This window comes from Pogona vitticeps, chromosome 10 (genome assembly GCF_051106095.1).
Source record: "Pogona vitticeps strain Pit_001003342236 chromosome 10, PviZW2.1, whole genome shotgun sequence".
In the NCBI taxonomy this organism is placed as follows: domain Eukaryota; kingdom Metazoa; phylum Chordata; class Lepidosauria; order Squamata; family Agamidae; genus Pogona; species Pogona vitticeps.
Genome location: NC_135792.1, coordinates 5,276,080 through 5,296,161, shown reverse-complemented (window position 1 = coordinate 5,296,161; position 20,082 = coordinate 5,276,080). Strand labels below are relative to the sequence as shown.

Sequence of the window (20,082 nt, the reverse complement as noted above, 5' to 3'; positions counted from 1 at the left end):
TGGCTATCTATCTAACTGCAATTATGGAACTTACGGTTGTCTCGTAATGTAGAACTTTCCTTGACCCTGTTCCCCGGGTATTATGTATTACTTCTTATCATATTGTATTCCCTCATTTAATGTTGATTATGTCTCTTCAACTGTGTCCCCTTTTCCCCTTGTGTCTTATTTCCATGTTCACTTTGTTTTCTGCCAATAAAGGTTTGTCGTATCGTATCTCTACAGCAACGCCTCCAGGAGAAACACCTCTTCTGGGCACCGGGCCACTTGTGTGGGAGATCTCGCAAGGACCTCGGAGTACCCGGGTTCCGCTGAGGATGCAATTTCCACTCCTTGAGTGGCATTGGGAAGAAGCGAGAGGCAAGCATAAGGTCGAGAGAGCTCTGATTGGGATATGGGCTCTTCCTTTCTCCTCTTCTCTGTGGGGCTGTTTCTTTAAGGGAGGAGGGCAGAGAAGGGGGGGCTTTTGCTTGCAGGACAGGACGTACTCTAGCCAGGGTGTTACAGGTGAGAGACTTAAATGGCTGGGCAGCTTTGCTGCATTATAACTTGGCCAATTGTGCCATAAGAGAGAGCCAGAAGACCGAGGAGGTTCTCATCCTATTCCACACAACAGATTCCCAGTTTCGTTGTCACAGGTGCGATGGGCCTTATAGCACACTTGTCATATGGGAGTCAGAACTACGTTTTGTGTACCGTTCCCATCCAGTGCTGTTGTCTGTGCCCCACAGTTGGGTAAGATTCTGTCCATTAAGACTAGTGAAATAAATAGGTCAGTTTTGTGTTGCAGTTTGGGCACTCGGGCACAAAAAGGTTCACCATCACTGGCATAGTCTCTGGTCCCATCTAGTGGTTAGTCCTGGTAATACACCTTGGAAATGTGTATTTCTGGATTTTATTTTTATTTTTTCTTTTATGTCAGGCAAGAGATAAGTGAAACCATGGGTACTGATCCCACAAATATGGCGGTCCTGATTTACTTACATTTGAGAACCATCCCACTATTTAGCCTTAGCAAACAGCTGACATTACACATCAAAGTCTGAGAAATGAAGGATGGAGAGAACCAGTCAATTAATAAAATTAAGCAAAGTAAGCATGGGCAGCAATTATGACCATTGCAGCAGCTTTAATTTTAAAGCAGAGGCCACAGTGTAGCATACGTCACAAATAAACACTATGTGTGTATGTATGTCTAAATAATGGGTAAATCCAACATTAATTTTGACTATAATACTGTAGATCCATTCAAATGAATCAGACTTGTCACATGTTAAGTCAATTCCATTGTTTTCAATGGCCTAAATTCTGTTCATCCTAATTAATGTAAGCCAATTGACATGGTGGCGCTGTGGGCTAAACCGCAGAAGCCTGTGCTGCAGGGTCAGAAGACCAAGCAGTCGCAAGATCGAATCCACACGACGGAGTGAGCGCCCGTCGCTTGTCCCAGCTCCTCGCCAACCTAGCAGTTCGAAAGCATGTAAATGCAAGTAGATAAATAGGTACCACCTCAGTGGGAAGGTAAACAACGTTCCGAATCTAAGTCGCGCTGGCCACGTGACAATGGAAACTGTCTATGGACAAACGCTGGCTCTATGGCTTGGAAACGGGGATGAGCACTGCCCCGTAGAGTCGAACACGACTGGACAAAAATTGTCAAGGGGAACCTTTACCTTTATCTAATTGACACTTCACTTACCATTTAGCAATTGATTGATTGAGTCTACTCGTGTCAGGATTGACACTTTTATTTCATCCATGAGGTATAATCTAATTGTGACTGACTTTGGCTTTTGCCCAATGAATGAATGAGTAAGTAGAGCAAAGTTTGATTTAAAAATTCCCATGGAAAAAGAACTTTTTTCTGTTCATTCCCCCTCCATCAGCCAATACATTCCATTCATATTAGTTTATTTCCAAATATTTTCCAATACTACTGTTCACCTTTGATCCCAGGTAGTTTGCTGTAACTGAAAAATAACAGAAGACCAGAATCAATACATGCTTGTTTTAGCAAAAACATTTATGTGAGTCTTATGGAATCTTCAGAGTGTCAGAAGAAAGGTGATATATAAATGCAATCAATAAAATAAATAAAAATAAATAAAATGAAGAGTGGCAAGTGTTATTTGAAGCAAGCTTTTCTGGATTGCTGTCTATTTCATAAACAATCAGCTCATTATTATTGCAACAATCGAGATATTTTGACGCAATCACTGTATTATTGTTAATTATTAATACTCGATAATAGCTGTAAATAGATATTAATGGTAATGTTAACTTATGGTATTAATTAGAAAAAAAAATTAAAAAGATTTAAAATGTTACATAGCTTAATAATTGATGGCTAAATATATTGTCCGTCAATTATTAAGAAGCTATGTAATATTATTTGCAATTAATTTTGATAATCAAATATATTATCCACCAATGGTTATTTCCCGTGCTCCTTTCCTTTCCTTTCTCCTTAAAAATTGTTTATAGTTGTTGAAAACCTCACACAAGAGCTTTATTGCTCTTTAACTATGAATCTAGAAGATCTTTGCTTTGAGACTACATCTCCCACAATCCCCCCAATGGCTTTGCTGCCCCAAGCGGCTATGGGACATGTAGTCTTCAAATCCCCCCATATGCACTTTTTGCCGGTGTCAACCCTCAAACCCCGCCTCTTTTCTCTCTCCTTCCCTATCATAACTCGTTATTTATTTCTATTCCAAGCTCCTCCCCAGCCTTAGAAGTTTCATTGGCCATTCTCCCAGTCGGTAACTCGCTTTTATTTAGCTATTGGCTATTCTGACCATCAATCACGTCTCTGCCCTAGCGGCGTATCTCTGAAAGGCCCTCCTTTAAGAATGGGCAGATCCGGCGTCGGGCCCCGCCCTTAGCAACCAGGGAGCGGAAGGTCAGGCCGAGCCGAGGGGCGGGGCTCCGCGAGGTTACTACGGCAGTCACAAAAACAAGGCCGGCGCGGTTGATTGGCCGCCGCGAGGACCAATGCCTGCGCCCGCTCCCTCCCACTGCCGGATATCCACCGCCGTGAGGGAACCAGATGGGAAGAATGAGGGAGGAGAGGCGGCGGTGGCGGCAGCAGCAGCAGCACAAGGAGCAGCAGGAGGGCTGGGCGAGGTGAGCTCTGCCGGGGAAAGGGTTAGGGTTCCCGCTCGGCTTTATTCGGGCCTCCCGTTCTTCGGGTGGGGCGGCGGCGGCGGCGGCTGCGTGTAGAAACGGTCAGGGCGTTTCTGAGGGGGGGGGGAAGCGAAGGGCTGGCCGGGCGCATGCGCGGCGTGGGCTCGGCCGCGGCGACGGCCGCCGAGGAGGGCCAAACTTCCTCCCCGTCCTCGCCTTTTCCTCCTTTTCCCTTTCGGGGATTGGAACGCGTTGCTCGGCGCTGACAGAGAGTCCCGGCCTGCCTACTTGCCTGCCTGCCTGCCGTCGAGGGCGGCCGCTCCCGCCGCTCTCCTCCGAGGCCGAAGGTCCGTGACGGGGGGGGGGGGGAAGAAGCGGGGCCGCGGCGGGGGAGGGAGGGAGCCTTGGAGGGGCGAAACACCTGAGGGCGGACGGGGCCCCTTCCAGGCTCACCTCAGCCGGGCTCCGGCGCAGCAGTCCGACGGGGGTAGCAGGGAGGCAGGCAGAGGCTCGACGGGGGCAGCAGGGAGGCAGGCAGAAGTCCAGTGGGTGATGCTGTTTTTTAGTGGGGAGGCTTTACCTGACGAATGTCTGCTTGTCAAGCTGGTGGGAGCAAAGCCACTAGGGAGACAGGGCTTTGCTGCATAGTAGGACCCCCGTAGAGTCTTTTGTCCAACAGCTGGACAGGCAGATGTTTGACAGGTATAGTCCTTTTCTTTATAGATATTTGGGGGGGGGGGAGCTTCACCTGCTGAACTTATGCCACTATTAAGGGTTGTTTCTCAAAGAAAGGAGACAAGGGGAAGCTCCGACTTGTCAAAATGCTGCATCACATGACACCTGGGCATGAAGTTTTTGGGGGTTGGGTTGGTTTTTTTTCCCCTGGCTAGTGTGGAAAATTTAAGCAGGGAAAAAAATAATTTTCTTCAAGACGTTGACATCTGGATATGAACCCAAATTTGAGAAGTGTCAACCATACACAGGTCCTGCGGCCAGCCAGGTCTCTAGAGCAGTGGTTCCCTTTCTTGGGTGCCCAGAGGTCCTTGGACTACAACTCCCAGAAGCCTTCACCCCTAGCTGTGCTGGCCAGGATTTCTGGGAGTGGTAGTTCAGGAACATCTAGGTACCCAAGGTTAGAAATGACTTGACAGAGGTTCAGCTGATGAAGCGTTTCTAATTCCTTCTCCACCTTCCAGGGACATGTTTACAACTCCAGCAGGTAGGAGAGGAGGGAAGTGGCAAGACCGTGGCTATATACTCGGTAAGGGAGGCAAAGCGAGGGAGGAGACGGGGCCCTTGGAGGCCAAACTGGTCTGTCTTGAGAGGCTGGCGCAGGTGTTGTTGGTGAGAAACAGGTGGCTGGGTGGCGGTGGGAGCCAGAAGAACAGGGGTGGAGAAGATGGGGGAACAGGTGCAAGGTGGGTTCTGTCCTGCAAGGGGTTGCGTATTTCAGGAGATTTAATGCTCCCGGGAGGAATGAACGGGGTTAAGGCAATGGTTCGTTGGGTAACTCAATGGTTCTTGGACTACAACTCCCAGAATACCCAGCCAGCACAGTTATAGTGGTGAAGGATTCTGGGTGCTACATTCCAAGAATCACCAAAGTTGGGAAACACTGGTTTAGGGCATTCCTCTGTAAGAGTCACTTTCTTGGCAACTAACAAGTTGTAGGCATAAAAGGTTACTGATAAAAATAGGGTTTCGGTAATGGGTATCATAGTTGAGAAGAGAGGGGCCACTTTTGGAGAGGCAGCTGCCCCTAAAAGCAGAATTGGCCCACATGTGTCCCCTGCTTTTTTTAGGGGGTCTCCATCCATTTAAAAACAAAGAGACTCAAGCTCCTCGAAGCCTCCAGGAGGCGAGACTCTCTCCCAAACTGAGGTCTGCGGCTTAGTATTCCCCCAAAATGAATGTGTTCTGAGTGTTATTGAGTTGGAAACGAACCTCTTGTGCAGAAGGAATGGAAGGGAAAAGCATGTTTTTGCGGGTGTTGAGTCCCGGCTAGGGTGGGGTTGGCAAATGGAGAGTTGGCTTACAGTCCCACAAAGTTTCCTATTTCTTCCCTACAGAGACAAAAATGTGAGGTCATTTCTCCAGGGGGGAAATCATAGGTAAGAAGGATGTATTGAGTGATAGGTGGCCTTGCAGCTGATTGCACGTGATAAGAGAGAGATCTGATTTATCTATAGTCCAGACAGGGTGGCTCATTGATGATGTGTGTTGTTGATACTTTGTGTGAGCAAAGGTCTGTCCTTCATATTGTGTGATTGTTGGATTCCACCATGCTCCCTATAAAATGCTTGTTATGTTTTGTCCTTGAAAAGTTGTGCTGACTCCTTGTAAATTCCTTTCAGAGGGATGCAATGGTGTAATTTTTTTTTTTTAATGATGAGGAGAAATGAGGTTTGGCTTCACATACCTGAATATCCGCCGTGCGCTGGCATCTCCACCGGGGATGGCTTGTATTATGATCCTGTTCCTGCCAGGATGTCAGAAATTCCTTCTTGCTAGACAGCCTTTCCAGATGTGTGTGATTTTTTTAGACTACTGTTATAGGCTGGAGAGGGAAACTTGTCTGCCTGTAGAAGACAGAGACCTGATCCATATTGCTTGTGAAATGTTTGCTTGCTTGCTTACTGTTCTTAGTTGTGGCCTCGCCATTCACACGGTCTTATTGATCATGATATGCAGGTTTTCTGACTTTTTCCCCTAGTTCTGAATGCTGTTTCCCCATGGCTCAACTTCTCTGGGATACAGTTGAACTAAATAGATATATTGAAGTAAAAGGCAGCCGTGTGGTCCAAACAAAATAAAATCGAAATGCGAAAATAGGCAGCAACTGTCATTAAAATCCATAGCACAGTAAACTGAGTTTTTGTGGATTAAACATCACTTCATCAGGATTGTACCAGTGTGTGAAGAACTTAAAAGTCCAAAACTTAAAGTCCAAAAGTACATGGCAAAATGGTGTTTTTTTGTTTGTTTGTTTTTTTGCTAGGAAAGTTGCTCTCAGAAATATAGATATATGTATATATATAACCATGTAGATGTCTACATAAGCATAGATAAGCACACACATACACACAATTGATGTAGTGTGTGTCTTTACATTTTTTGGTGCCAACATTCATATAAAGTGTGTTGGACTAGGAAGCCGTTAAGAATTGGGAAAGAAATGTACAGTACATGGAGTTTCTTGCAGTGGACTTGGCAAACTAGTTTAACCTGCTGCCATTTCTCAAATGGGAGGGGTTGGTGTGTGTGTGTGTGTGTATGTGTGTGGCATTCTCACTAAGTGAGTTCACACCTCTTGAAGATAGGGCAGTATACAAGATACTTGCAGACAGTATATAAGCTCTAGGTAGAAAGAAGAGCAGAGGAGCGTTTTCCTGTTGTAATCTTTCTAAAGATTACTTGGAATGAGGGAATGACCTCAGAAGAGCCCTGATGGATCAGGCCAAAGGCCCCTCTCATCCATCTCCCTGTCTCTCACTGGGGCCCTACCAGATGCCTCTGGGAGCACCTCTCTCCTGATACCCCCTCCCTGGCATCTGGATTTGGAGGTACCTTCCTTCTAAGCCTGGAGCTAATACATCCCCATCATGGCTTGTAACCTGGGATTGAGTTTTCTGCCCCATCCCCTTTTAAAGGCAACTAGGCCAGATAGATGGCATCACGACATCCTGTGGCAAGGAGTTCCACAGATGTAAAAATATGCTTGGTCAAAAAATATTTTCCTTTGTCTGGTCTCACTCTCCCAGGGATGTCCCCTGGTTCTGGTATTGCATGTCAGGGGGAAAAAAGCTTCCTTCTATCCACTTTATCCATCCCATGCAGAATCTGCAGTGTTAAAGAGCTTTTTCCAAGACACTAAATTAAAAGTCATTTACTTTAGCTGTGTTTCTGCTTTTTTTCTATTACAAGTAACGAAATAGTTTACTAATCTCCAGTAACTTAAAAATGGTTAAACATAAACATGCTCGAATTGTTCAATGCTGTGTTTGCCTGTTGTTCCATTCTTTATCTGGGCTTTGCTACAATATTTCCCCTTTATTGTTACCCTGAATAGCACGGTGTATACCTTCAGTACACTTCTGTGTGTTTTCTGCAGATAGACAGGGAATTATTTGCACTAAATGCTGCTCCTGTTTACTAATCAGGTCACATTTATGAGGTTTCAGATTTCTCGAGAGATGCATTAACTTTTTTCATGGTTAGAGCACATTTCTTACATAGCAGAAGAGCTTTTCATATAGCTGCAAATGAATTTGAATATTCAGTGGGACAACAGATTCCAGTGTGTCAGCACAGGGGTTTAAAACTTAAATTTTTCAGGTATGATAGAAATGGCCCGTATTTGGTGACCTCTTGGAAGCATGCTGTGGTTGATTAGACGGTACTGCCTTTTATTTCAATATAATGGCTATTTCAGCATTCATGATTTCAAAGAACCAGCTTGCACAAATAACATAAATAATATTAATTACAGCAATGCCAGTGTATGAGAGGTGTTATCTGCCTTCTGAGCACTGCGACACAGGAACTTAAACCTTCAGATACTGGTCTAATAGGTTTATCTTCTAAGTATGCATGTGAATTAATGGTGTGGAAGATTACAGTAAGAGATGTATGCAGCAACAACAGAACAAACTATTCATCTGTAGAAATAATCTTCCTAATGCTGGATGGGTAGTAACAATTATATCCCTCTTATTTTCTGCTGTGGGATACAGCAAGTTTTCTCAAGCATAGAATTTGTTCCAAGTCTATGTGACCTAGGCAGGAGATCCACCTATAATAACGCAGTGATGCGATTATGCCCTTACCTTGAATCCTGGATTGCAGTTGCCTGCGGTTCACCCCGATTAGGAAAATAAAGTGAGAAGGCAGCACTGGGATTTTTCAAGGGGTTATGCTTGTGCGACTTCTATTGCTTGTTTAGCCGTAAGGTCTTAAGCTGATGGTGGAGCTACACGCTGCTCATGAAAAACTGCAACTCCTACACACCATAATGTTCAGGCAGAACGTTTGCTGAAGGCACTTTCCCGGAAGGGATCATTCTGAACCTTTCCCACCTGCTGATTCTCTTTTGCCAAAGTTGCTCTTCCAGAATTTTGCAAAGCATCCTCACTGCTCCCTTGAGCCACTGCTATTCTGCTAAGTACAGTGGACCCTCGACTTACAGACGGCTCGACTTACAGACTTTTCGAGTTACAGACTTCTCTGGCTGCAAAATTTAGATTCGACTTGCAGCCAGAGAATCGACTTACAGACCAGAAAAAAACCAAAATGGAATAAAAATAGAATAAAAACCACTGGTTATGGGATTAATCGTTTTTCAGTGCATTGTAGGTCAATGGCGATTCGACTTACAGACTTTTCAACTGGCAGCCACCATTCCAATACGGATTAATTCCTTAAGTAGAGGGTCCACTGTAGTAAATAAATCAGACTGGAGCCAGGGAAGTGGTCCCTCCTTCTTTTACCTTCGCCCTGTGCCCCCCCTCCCATGTTTGTCGTCTCTCTAAGGAAAGACTTTGAGATTAAGTGTTTGTCAAGACAAGACGTAGCATAGCTTTGGAAGAACAAGAGGAAAGTATTACATCGGTGCTCTCTAAATTTGACTGGCCTATGGATCCATCAGTTTCAGTATCATTTTTTTACAGCTTCTGAATGTTTCTGCTGCATAGGCTGAGCGGTTCATTTCTCTGTCAGAGAGCAATCAACAGTATCAAAAAACTGCTGGTTTTCTTCAGACAGATTAGAAAGGACCGATATATGTTCTGAATTTGGATTTTGATGTGAAAAGGAAGGTGAGCCTACTTGTTTATATTTTACTTATTTTTTGAACAAGCCATCTTAGCAAGTTATTCGCGAAGGCTTTCACGGCTGGGATCTAATGGCCAAAGAGCCCGAAAAACCCACAACAACCATCTTAGCAAGCCTTAAAAACAGAAGCTGTCAAGCTAGTGGGAGACTCGTTTCATAAAAATAACATGGGTAAAGGATGTGTTAAGTGGTCATGAAGGCATGATGAGGTCTTTTGAGTAAACTGAGGATATATACAAATACTGTTTAGACAATACGCAGACTGGTTAATGTGTGTCTTTTTATTAAGGTGGGATTGTTCTGTGATTGACTAGGCACACCCCCAATTGGTAACTTAACTTTCCTGTTTCTAGGACAGAAAGTAACCTCAGAAAGCTAGACGGTTGGGAGGCGTAGCATATTTATCATCCTCTACCTGGAATACACGTTATGAACCCTTTCTGGAGCATGTCTACAAGTTCTACACGCAAGGTGAATATAACTGGTTAGAAAGGCAGATCTCTCCAGTTTGTACTTTGTAATATTCTCCCAGGTTTTTTTGAATCTGAATATAAGAAAGCTTAAGAGCATCTGGTGGGGCAAGTACATTCCCTTTAATCTTAAAAAAAAATATTTTCTTATCTTTTCTCCAAACCTGTTATTTCTATGGTATGGTAGCCATGAACTGGTTTAGGTTTAGGCATCCAGTTTAGGCATCAATGGTTTAGGCGTCCAGTTGGGAGTTCGATTCCCCCTGGGCCTCCTTGTCAAGATTGCATTGCATCATACAACTAAAAGAAGCTGCTTAAAGATTACTGAATGTTGGGGTGGCCATCTATATCTTTATATAAGTTACAGTTTTAGTTCTGTCCTGTGAAAACAAATGAGAATGTTGCTGTTAATTGTGGAATGCCAGTGGAATGAAACTTTGTTGTTTCCCGTTTTCTGATAGAGACCTGAAACAGAAGAAAAAGCTCTGGTTGGCGAGCTGAAGAACAGTCCCCCTCGCACCGCTCCAAAAAAGCAGCTGCCTTCTATTCCCAAAAATGTCGTGCCCATGACCAAGCCTGCTTCTCCTGCCCTTTCAGCCCAGTCTACGAATGGAACACATGCCTCTTATGGACCTTTCTACCTAGAATACTCCCTTCTGGCAGAATTGTATGTCTCTCTGTGTGTGTGTGTTTCTCTTTCTCTGTGCATGCGCAGTCGAAAAATGATCTGCTCTGTGTTCACTTGTAACTTTGCTGCTTATTTTTTTCAGCAGCACCGACTCTCTTCTCAGTATTGGCCAGCTTTATGTGCCGTCGTCATTCCAGAGGTTTCCTCTGGGTTTTTATTCTGACATTGGTCCCCCCCCCCCCCCGCGCAGCCTTTTGAGCTTTTGGAAGAATTGCATAAAAATCTCGTCTGAGGAATGTGCTTCCAAAGGTTCTCTGAGGCAGCAGAGCAGATCCATTGCGGACTGGCCACAAATATTAGTCAGGGAGCGAGATGCTCCTCCTCTTCAGCACAGAAGGGTGTTTTAAAAAAAAGATTAGGCTCCTCAGAATGTGTTGTGGGGTGTGTGGCAATGGTAAATCTCTCTGTGAACCATGCTCCAGACCCCTTCTGTGGGGTGCCTTCAGTCAGAAGGGCTTATGTTGTGCAACAACAATAGCATCTCCTCCTCTGAAGCTGTGCCCAGCAGGTACATCATCACTTATAAATCATGTGCAAAACCATAGAAAGGAGAGGAACTGAATAGCATTGCATGGTAATATCATAACTGGGCAGCACTAGCTGAATGTGCTTCAGTTCTCTGTCTTTGTGGTGCAAACTTCATATTGTCCCTGCATGGCCTCTATAGATGCTCCTGTAAAGCTAAGGCTGCATTTTGGCCAGGCCTGTTGTTAAAAAATAATAAGATAATGTCAGCTGACCTGTAGCAAATTAGATTAAGCCTGAACTCTACCATGCTGGCTTAAAAAGCTGAACGCAGGCGGAGTCTTCATAAGTTTAGCGATTCTTCTTGGCACGGTTCTAAAAGTGTCAGGGAAATAACTCCCATCATGTCCCTCTCTCATTAAAAGAGGAGCAAGCCAAGTTAGAAAACGGCAATCCCATGGCACAGAAAACCTGCACATCAACCCTTGCACAGTTTAACTCTTTTCCGTGTTCTGCTGTGCAGAGTTTGGTGCAGCTGCAGTTGGTGGCAGGGCTTATCCCTGCCTTGTTAGACTGGCTTTGTTCAATTAAATAGGCTTGTATGCTTCAGCTGATCAAAAAGCATATTTATGAAGGCATATTTGAGGCACACTGCTTTGGCAAAATGCTGCGCATGCTGATTGTTTTGTTGTCATTGGGTGACTGACTGCTGTGTTGGGAACATAACCACTGCTTGTTCTCATAGCTGTCCTTTGTTGGAGATGATGAAACCTTGGGTGTTCTCTCTTACAGCTGCAATCTGATTGTGTTATGTGCTATATTCTTTTTTTTTAAAAAGGAGTGGATAGGAATCCATAGTGTTTTAAGTCATTCTCCACCCTTGATTGACAGGTTCCCTTTCCAAATTAAGCTGACAGGCGAGATTCTTTGTGTGTTACAGAATACGCTGCCTTTATACTTACTCAGGCATACAGTCAAAGGAATAATCTGAACGTGTCAGCAGAAGCTGCTCTCTGTGCGTGGAGCATAGAGGTTAGGATCCATAGTATTTTAAGTTTTCTGACTGCTTGGAGAGCCAGCCCATGTGTGTAGAAGTGGTGCTGCTCTTTAGATTTTTCTCTCCGCATTTTGTGAGCTAGGAAAAAAGGGTGCAGGACTAGCGAGTGCCCGTTGCTTGTGTATTTGCTGAACATCTTTAAAGGGCCATAATTTCATTTCATTGCATCCATTATAAAACTCAAGGTGGGGTATTAGATTGGGCCAAAGCGTTTACCCATCTGGACACTAACCCGATTGGAGAACTTCATGTTCATCAGTGAAGCTGAACTGGATCCTTCCAGAGACCATTGCTCTGTGTTCCCTTTCCTCTGCATTTTCCCATAATTTGTTCCTACTGTGTATCTCTTTGCTGCCGATGGCCTTAGCCCGTTACTCCCCTTGCCTGACTTTATTTTTGCCAGGCAGGTCCCTAAAGCCAGTCAGATTTTATAGGCTATTCGGATACATTTCACATCCACAGCCAGTTGCCTTACATTTATGGTGCATTTCTGTGGCTCCTGCAACCCAATACCCTGCTTTCTGTGCGGCCCAGTGCTCACTCAGCTTCTCTGACCTCAGCCGAAGCGTGCATGACCTGCCTTAGGCTCTGAGGGAGACCCTCCTATCTGCGTTCCAAAGTTCACAGACAGCTCTTCTAGATAAAGAAAAGAACATTGTGTCTGTGTTGCACCTATGGGACGGGAAGAGGCTCGTGAAGAAAAACCTCCATGGCTCCAGTGGGCAGAATAATATCCACGCCTTTTGGTTGGGAGACCAAGATTTGGCCACTGAGAATGGAATAGAGTCTTCCCTACATAGTTGTGTCCCTTTGGAGGGTACGTTGAAAAAACAAAACACTACCTTATTTGTAACTATATGGGCTTCCTTTCCCTTACAGTACCTTGGTTGTGAAACAGAAGCTGCCAGGGGTCTACGTGCAACCTTCGTACCAATCCGCATTAAGTAAGTTTTAAAAGTTCAGGCTTTTAAAGCTTCTGGGTGTTAAAACAATTGTCGCCTTGTATCTGTTCATCGTTTTTCTTTTTTCTTCTCCCCCAATAGTGTGGTTTGGAGTAATATTCATAAGGCACGGGCTGTACCAAGATGGTGTCTTTAAATTTACAGTCTACATCCCTGACAACTATCCAGATGGTGAATGTCCAGTAAGTAACAATGGGGCTGAAACCTTTGACATTTGTGGCAGTGTTTGTTTTTTTTTTTAATTGGAATGGTTATTTATTTATGGCATTTTTATCAGAAAGTTTCCTATACCAGTTTACCTGTGACCCAGAAAAAAGCAGGATTGTAAGCCTGTGGGCAAGGGTTCTCTAAACATTCTGGTGCAAAGGTGAAAATATGAGTTGCTTTGACTTATATACCGCCCATAGTGCTCGGACACTCTCTGGGCAGCATGCAACATAACTAGACATTTCAGTGCAAGAGAGCGCTTGGAAGCCTTGAAGGGAAATTAAATTAAGATCTAAAGACACTAGAGGCAAACATCACAGTTAAAATTAATTCAAATGCTGCGTTTTGTAGAAGAGCCAGTCTCCGAGCATTTCCATCCTCACGTTATGCTTTTATTTCATATTATGTTTATTTTTTGCCTTTTGAGCCTTAGACATGGGCCCATGACACATGGGTCTATAAACAAACCCAGGTAGGAGGGCAGTTTCTCCTGCTTCTGAAAGCAGGTTGTAAGTAGTCATCGTCATTTAGCCCTCTGGGAATTTACGGCTACTTTCTATGTGTTTGTTTCATTTGATTGATGGATTGTTTTTGTCATTGTAAATCATCCAGAATGGTGCACCGCCCTAATGGAGTGGTATATAAATTTAAGAAATAAGCGAATAAAATAAATGGTATGTCTGGTGCATCAAAGGAAATTGATTATGCATCTACATGAGGAAAGATATTAGCTGGTGCTCTGGTCAGATCACTCTAAGACAAGATCAGTGGTTTACTGCATGAGTTGTATATTTCTCAGCCAGTGGAGAAATGTTGGGTCTGCTCTCTATGGACCAGAAGAAGCTTTCATGGAAGTCTAACCTTCCTATTCCCGTTGTCAGAATGCCTAAGTGGCTGTCTGCAGCGTCAGGAAAGGGTTGATTGTGTGGGTCGCTGTCTAGCCATTGGAATCCATCTTCTGCCACTGCATTTATCTGATTTGTCTCTCTACTTCAAGAGGGGAAAGCTTGAAACCTTTGTTTCCAAATGGCAATGGAGAATTCACATGGAGTGTTGTGAAATGGCCTACAGAGTTTGAGAAAGACAATGGGTTCTGCATCCCCCCCCAGGTGAAACTTGATACAAGTACAGCTAAAGCTGACTTTTCAAGTTTGTTAGTTCTTCATTGTGGAACCTTACTTGACACCTGGATTCTATAGATCTTATGGAACTACAGGCCCTATCAGCCATGGCCAACATAGCCTATGGAGAGAGGAGAGCGGACACTGCCATCCCAAAATGTGTAAATGTCTCATATGAAGGTTGTTTTGCAGCCCATTATTTATAGCAGTGTTATTGTGTGTTGCAGGAGTGAATTGTTTGTAAATGGTCCTTTGGATGTGCCCCATAAGGAGTCTCAATCCCTGACAAGAGAAGCATTTGTAATTTGGGAGGTTTCTTCTACCTGTGTGGGTTGATGAATTATTGTGCAAGTTTGGTGTCAACAGTTTTTTAAAAATAAACTTCTCTCTCTCTCTCTCAGCGCTTGGTTTTTGACCTGCCCATCTTCCACCCACTAGTAGATCCCGTCTCAGGTGAACTGGATGTGAAAAGAGCATTTGCCAAGTGGAGGTCAGTGCGATGTGTTAGGAGTAGAGTCATTGCCCGGAACGATTGCATCTGGATGCTCCATTAAAGGCAGCCTTGTGGCTTTCTTGTGCTTCTCCTAAAGGCGGAACCATAATCACATCTGGCAAATCCTGATGTACGCTCGCAGGGTCTTCTACAAGATTGACACAAACAGCCCTCTGAATCCTGAAGCTGCTGTGCTGTAAGTTTCTGTGGGGACCCTTAAGCTTGTTAGTCTTGATGCTGAAGGGAACACGGGAAGCAGAGTTGCACTGAGGACCAGGCCTTTGCTCCCTCTGGCCGAATATTGCAGTGGTGGGCCTGCAAGGTTTCAGGTAGGATTGTTTCTGGGTCTTATTTGGAAATCCCTGGTATTCCATAAGGATCTCACACCCAAGTGGTAAAAGGCCTAACCTTAGCACTGGAACATAACATCCTCCAGCTTGCCTAGCTTTTATAGGTACTGTGTCAATTTGTCTTGGATTTTTCTCTCTGCATTGGTTTCAGAATTTATTTATTTATATGCCTCTTTTCTCCCCTTAGGGGACCACTCTGGGCGGCTACCAACAAAGATAAAACAAATTAAAATATAACAATAAAACTGTACAGTGATACTTTTTAAAAAAATGCAGAGCTACATTGAAACACACTTAAACATTAGATTAAAACTGAGATTAAAGTAACTTTTTAGCAACTCATGCTCAGAACTACTATCTGATATTAACTGTTTCACACTCAATATTAGCCTTACTGGGAGAACCCCTGAGTTTACTGCTACAAAGATGTCCAGCTTCTTCCAATTTATTTGATATATATGTATGTATATATATATGTGTGTATTTTCCTGGATGCTGCAGAACTATCTCTAGGGGCACGCAATTCCCACATCTGGTGTACAAAGCCCTTGTGTCATTTCAGAGAGAATCTTAATATGCATTTCTGTCCCGATGTCTTTGCTATCTAGGTATGAAAAGGATATCCAACTTTTCAAGAGTAAAGTGGTGGACAGTGTCAAATTATGCAGCAGTCATTTATTTGATCCACCCAAAATAGAGGATCCCTATGCAATTAGGTAGGTAACGGTAACTGGGTGGGTGGGTGGGTAACGTGCCATGTAATCTCCACAGGGTAGCCCAGACTCCTTCCCTTCACAGTGTATAGGCTTCCTGTGGTTCTAGGATAGAATTGATGGCTTTAAAAGACAAAGGAATGTGCTGCCAGAAAGCGTGGAAAACGTGAATCAAGTTGCATTCCTTCATCACCAGGCCATGTGAATGATAAAATACATTTTGTCATTGTGGGTGTTATCCTTGTAGGCAACATGGACAATGCGTCCAAACCTTCCTTTCAGCCCCCCCCCCCCCGGACTTTCTAGCAAGGGCTGCCTTCGAAGAGGCAGGTTTTGGCTAAAATCTTAGCGTAAGGTGAAGCCTTACTGAATTTTTTTTTGCTATGAAGCCAAGTTCACAGAGACGTGTGTGTGCGCGCGCGGAGGAATTCTTTTAGCACAACTGTCTTGCCTGGTGTTTTCAAAATTCTTCTTAACAGCATGTATTTGTCACATCCAGTAAACAGACTTAGTGGAATGGCTGTTTTCCTTTTCACGTGTACTTCCTGTGGGCGATGGTGCTCCTCTTCAGATAAAATACTGTATATACTTCGGATGTGAAGAATTGCAACTTTGCCAGCTTATGCTCCGGTTGTGTTTTGCAGCTTTTCTCCCTGGAATCCAGCTATCCATGATGAAGCAAGAGAGAAGATGTTGACTCAGAAGGTACGGAAGATGGATCTGTCTTGCTGCCTATTGTACGAGGCTAGCATAGTTGAGGGGAAACGAAAAGGGGAGGAGGGGGGTACCTTGAAGCAGGTACGGTGGGAGCTAAGAGGTACCAGGTCCTTTATGTGAAAGCCCTTCTTGGAGAACCTCCTTTGTTTCTTCTTAGTAAATAATGTCTTCAAGGACTTAGCTTTGCCAGTTGCCCACTCAGTTCTGTAGACATAAGTAAGCAGGATGAGAGGTGTTCAGATTGGCTCCAGAGGCTTGTTAGTTCTTTCCACTTGATGAACCTTCTGTGTTAAGGAGAGCAAGAGAATGCAGTGAGCCTTCAAAAAAACTTTACAACTGTGGCTTTCAGTGGCCATGCGGATGTTCTGAGAGGTCTTAATTCAAACCTCTTGATAACATGGAGTGTTGTTTTTGAAGCTCCTGTTGTCATCTTGAGGAAGGGACTGCGGAATGACTTTGAACACTAATGAACATCCAGTGTCTTTTGACATCAGCTTCTTACAGTATTTTATTCTCCGGCCAAGAACTGGAGCCGGCCTGTCCAATATATTTTGGGCCAGGCTTGCCCCATCTTTAGGGTTTTTTTTTAATAGCGATTTTCTATAACCTGCACCTAGAATCTTCTTGCAGGTTGCCAAAATTCAGTGGTATACCTGGACTAATGGAACAATGGGTGGCCGTTGTCTCTTCTGCCTCATCCCAGTGTCTTATCATATAAGATCACCCACCAGTCTAAATCTTTAACCTTCTTGTTTACCATTGCTAGGGTTACATGTATGTCTTTAGAGTTCTGGCATTCTCTCTGGGGCTATGAGGGTGTTCTTATTCCTCTCAGCCCTCAGCAGAGCTGCTCCCATCCTCAAAGGCTGGACATTACGCATTTACCCATTCAGACTGGTGGATGAGCATATTATGACCATACCAGGTTGGGGTAAGAAATCCAGACAGCCGTCCTTCTGGCATGTTTGAGTTGAATGTGGATTGAGATGCGGGTTGTTTCACCTGAAACATTTTTCCCCCCAGCTTTTCATGCCCGTGCTGTCAGATGTATGGATCTGATGCATGTGAGGTCCTCTGTCTGATCCGGGGTGCTGAAGAAGCACTTGTTTCTTGTGTTCCATAAAAGCCGAGCTTGTACCTAATTGCTTGCCCCGGCTATATTAGGCAGATAGAGTCGATGGCTGAACAAAAAGTTGACACTTGCATAAAGCCCACAGATTCAGTGGCTATGAGGAGCAGTTGGATTTCAGCCCTGTTCCCACCAGCGGTACAATGTGCATGTAGTCACTCTGGTTATATCAGGAGAGCACGACTTTGGAATTCGTGAGAGGTGCTCCTTTTGTGAGAGAGGCACTAGCATTTCCCACTGAGCACCAGGAGAGACTAAGTGAGGGGCAGAGAACGAGTTTGCAAAAGGGTGTGAGTGTCAGTTGTTGAGTGGATGACTGTACAAGAAGCCACAGACTGCCTAAATGGAAAAATGGGTGTCTTGTTTTGGAAAAAAAGAACTTAGTCTGGTTGTTAGCAGTACTTGAGCCTATTGTGTTGTGTTTTTTTTTTCGTGTTCTGTGTGCATCCACAAATGCCTAGATTTTGAGGTCCCTACTGTTTTGAGGCCCTGTTGTTGCATTTCAAGTTCAGTATTCAGCTAAAGGGGTGTGTGAGAGAATCTTGGGGAGGACCAAGATTCTCTCACACACCCCTTTCTGTTCTGTTTTGTTGCTGAGATTGAGTAGCTGCAGGATTCAAATCCCTACTGAGTTGTCGATCAGCACAGCTTAAATAGGTAGCCAAATTGTTGAAATTCAGCGTCTCCTCTGTCTTAGTTTTGTTTTGACCATCTAGCTTAATGAAGAATTCTGGAAAAATGAAGAGCTTTCAGGTTTGGTGCATTAATATTTGATCCCGATAAAGGATCAGAAATCCCCATCTATGCATGTTCTATTTACTGGATTAACAGCCTAATACTTTTTTTTCTAAATGAATGAACACAGTTGAAGCAGAGTGAAGAATACTCGCTCTTAGCAAGCACTCTAAATACAGTTATTTTCTCCTAGAAGAAGGTAGAGGATCAACAGAATAAAAGTATGCAAGTATCTGGCCTGTCATGGGTGAAGCCTGGCTCAGTTCAGCCTTTCAGCAAAGAAGAAAAAACACTGCCCACTTAGCTCCCGCAGGCGAAGACGCACTCGACACGGTCTGCGGGAAAGGGGGACGGAACAGAGCCGAACAGCGAAGTGGTGGTTTTCCTTCTTGACTTTGGAGTTAGTATAAGAGTAAATGCTAGCAATGACTCAAGTAAAAGCTGTTCTGTGGCGTCGCTCGGATTCTTCTTGATGTTTTTACATGTACGATTTTAAATTGCAGCCTGCAGGTTGGAAGTAGTTCTTAACGATGCTGGACTCTTAATAGCGAAGTCCACTGTGGGTGGGTCATGCCTCAGGGTTCTAAGGAAGCCTGGGGTTCTTAACTGGGTTGCTTTTAAGTTTTCTTTTTTTTAAAAAAACACTGTAAAGAGCAGGCAGGAAAAACTTGTTCCAGAGGTAATCTGTGTTTATGTAAACTAATATAGCAGAGTAAAATACTATATTTAAAAACTTTTAAATGCATTGGTTTCTATTGTAAATATTATTAGGATATGGAATTTGTAAATAGTTCATTCTGATTCTTTCCAGGCCTTTCAGGGCCAGAAAGGCTGAGATTGGCATGTATGATGATGTATATCTTAATTTCCTCTCCTCTCCCCAACAGACGTTGTCACTACAGGCTGCTCCTAATATAATTTGCTCCAGTCTTTAGACCTGCACCCCTATTGTCTGTAAGCATCATACAGAAACAGAGTTATACTGGTTTTTTCCCTTTTGCAACAAAGACGCACAACAGAGAAATCTCAAAAGAATGTCGAGAATACATCCGTAACTCTTTCTTTGTGATGTTTGCATGCATCTTAAATCAGTGGCCTTAAGATGTATCAGAGTCATATTAGAGGCAGCCTCAAAGCATAATTCATTCAGGAAGGTGGAGCCATTGGGCTTTTTTAACCACTAGAACGAAAATGAAAACTTCTTCACAGTGAACAGTCCTTGGCTTAATTAATCTTCCAAGAGCACCTAGATATGTTCTCTCAGAGGCAGCCTAACTAATGTGTTAATAGTGACATCTTTAAAAAAAGGAAATAAAAGTCCAATCATGGTAAAATGTCTGCCTTGTTGCTCCTTTCTTGTAGATCTTTGCCAGCACGATTTTCGGAACCAGAAGTGCTCATTGTAATTTCTAGGTATTTTTAAATCTTTATCTGTACTGTATCCAAGAGGGGGGCAAACAGCCTCGGTCTCTGAGACATCATTCATCTTCCACAGTCTATCAGGTGGGCAGGGGACAACCTTCACTCCCGCGTGGACTACCAGACCACCACAGTTGCCAAAGGGTCTGTCCAGAATTGCTTGCAGAAGTGAGAGCCACGTGTTGCTGATTTCTGGCCTTCCGGCGAGGCTTTAAGACTCATCTCCCACACGCCGTCATCTGCGTGTAGCGGGCTGGGCTTCTAGCCTTGTAACACTGCTGTTTTCAAAGGCACACACCTTCCTGGTCTTGTGGAAAGAGAGACAGAGGCAGCACCACTGAGGCTTCATCGTCAGAAAGAGAAGTTTCTCTTTGAGTTTGGGGCAGGTTTCTGAGGCCTTCTGAGTAGCCCTTTTGATGGAGAAAACCCAGGTAGGCCTGGCCGTCTTCAAAGCACAAATGTGTAACAATTAACTATAAAGATCATCCTTTCAAGTCCTACATGTTTACAAGGATTCGAGTCTAGTGGTGTAAGGACATACTGAAGATTCTCTGCCTCTTTAATTATCTTGTAGCGTAGCATTCTTCTCTGGTACAAGCAG

At 44.0% G+C, this 20,082-nt stretch overlaps 1 protein-coding gene across 5 annotated transcripts; it reads left to right on the top strand.

The window, feature by feature from the left end:
• Window positions 1–201: 201 nt before the first annotated feature.
• On the top strand, window positions 202–19,396 carry AKTIP (AKT interacting protein). Of its 5 annotated transcripts, none has more exons than XM_078380455.1 (10): window positions 202–371; window positions 9,309–9,426; window positions 9,887–10,092; window positions 12,515–12,579; window positions 12,679–12,779; window positions 14,327–14,415; window positions 14,516–14,614; window positions 15,377–15,484; window positions 16,126–16,186; window positions 18,256–19,396. In XM_078380455.1, exons 2-10 carry the CDS (start codon window positions 9,385–9,387, stop codon window positions 18,364–18,366), a joined length of 882 nt encoding a protein of 293 aa, XP_078236581.1. In that variant the 5' UTR covers window positions 202–371; window positions 9,309–9,384; the 3' UTR covers window positions 18,367–19,396. The 5 variants fall into 5 exon arrangements, with proteins under 5 accessions (XP_078236581.1, XP_078236582.1, XP_072836576.1 ...); XM_078380456.1 differs by lacking the exon at window positions 202–371 and adding an exon at window positions 3,260–3,473 and having other exon boundaries at window positions 18,259–19,396; XM_072980475.2 differs by lacking the exon at window positions 202–371 and adding an exon at window positions 3,260–3,473.
• Window positions 19,397–20,082: the final 686 nt, after the last annotated feature.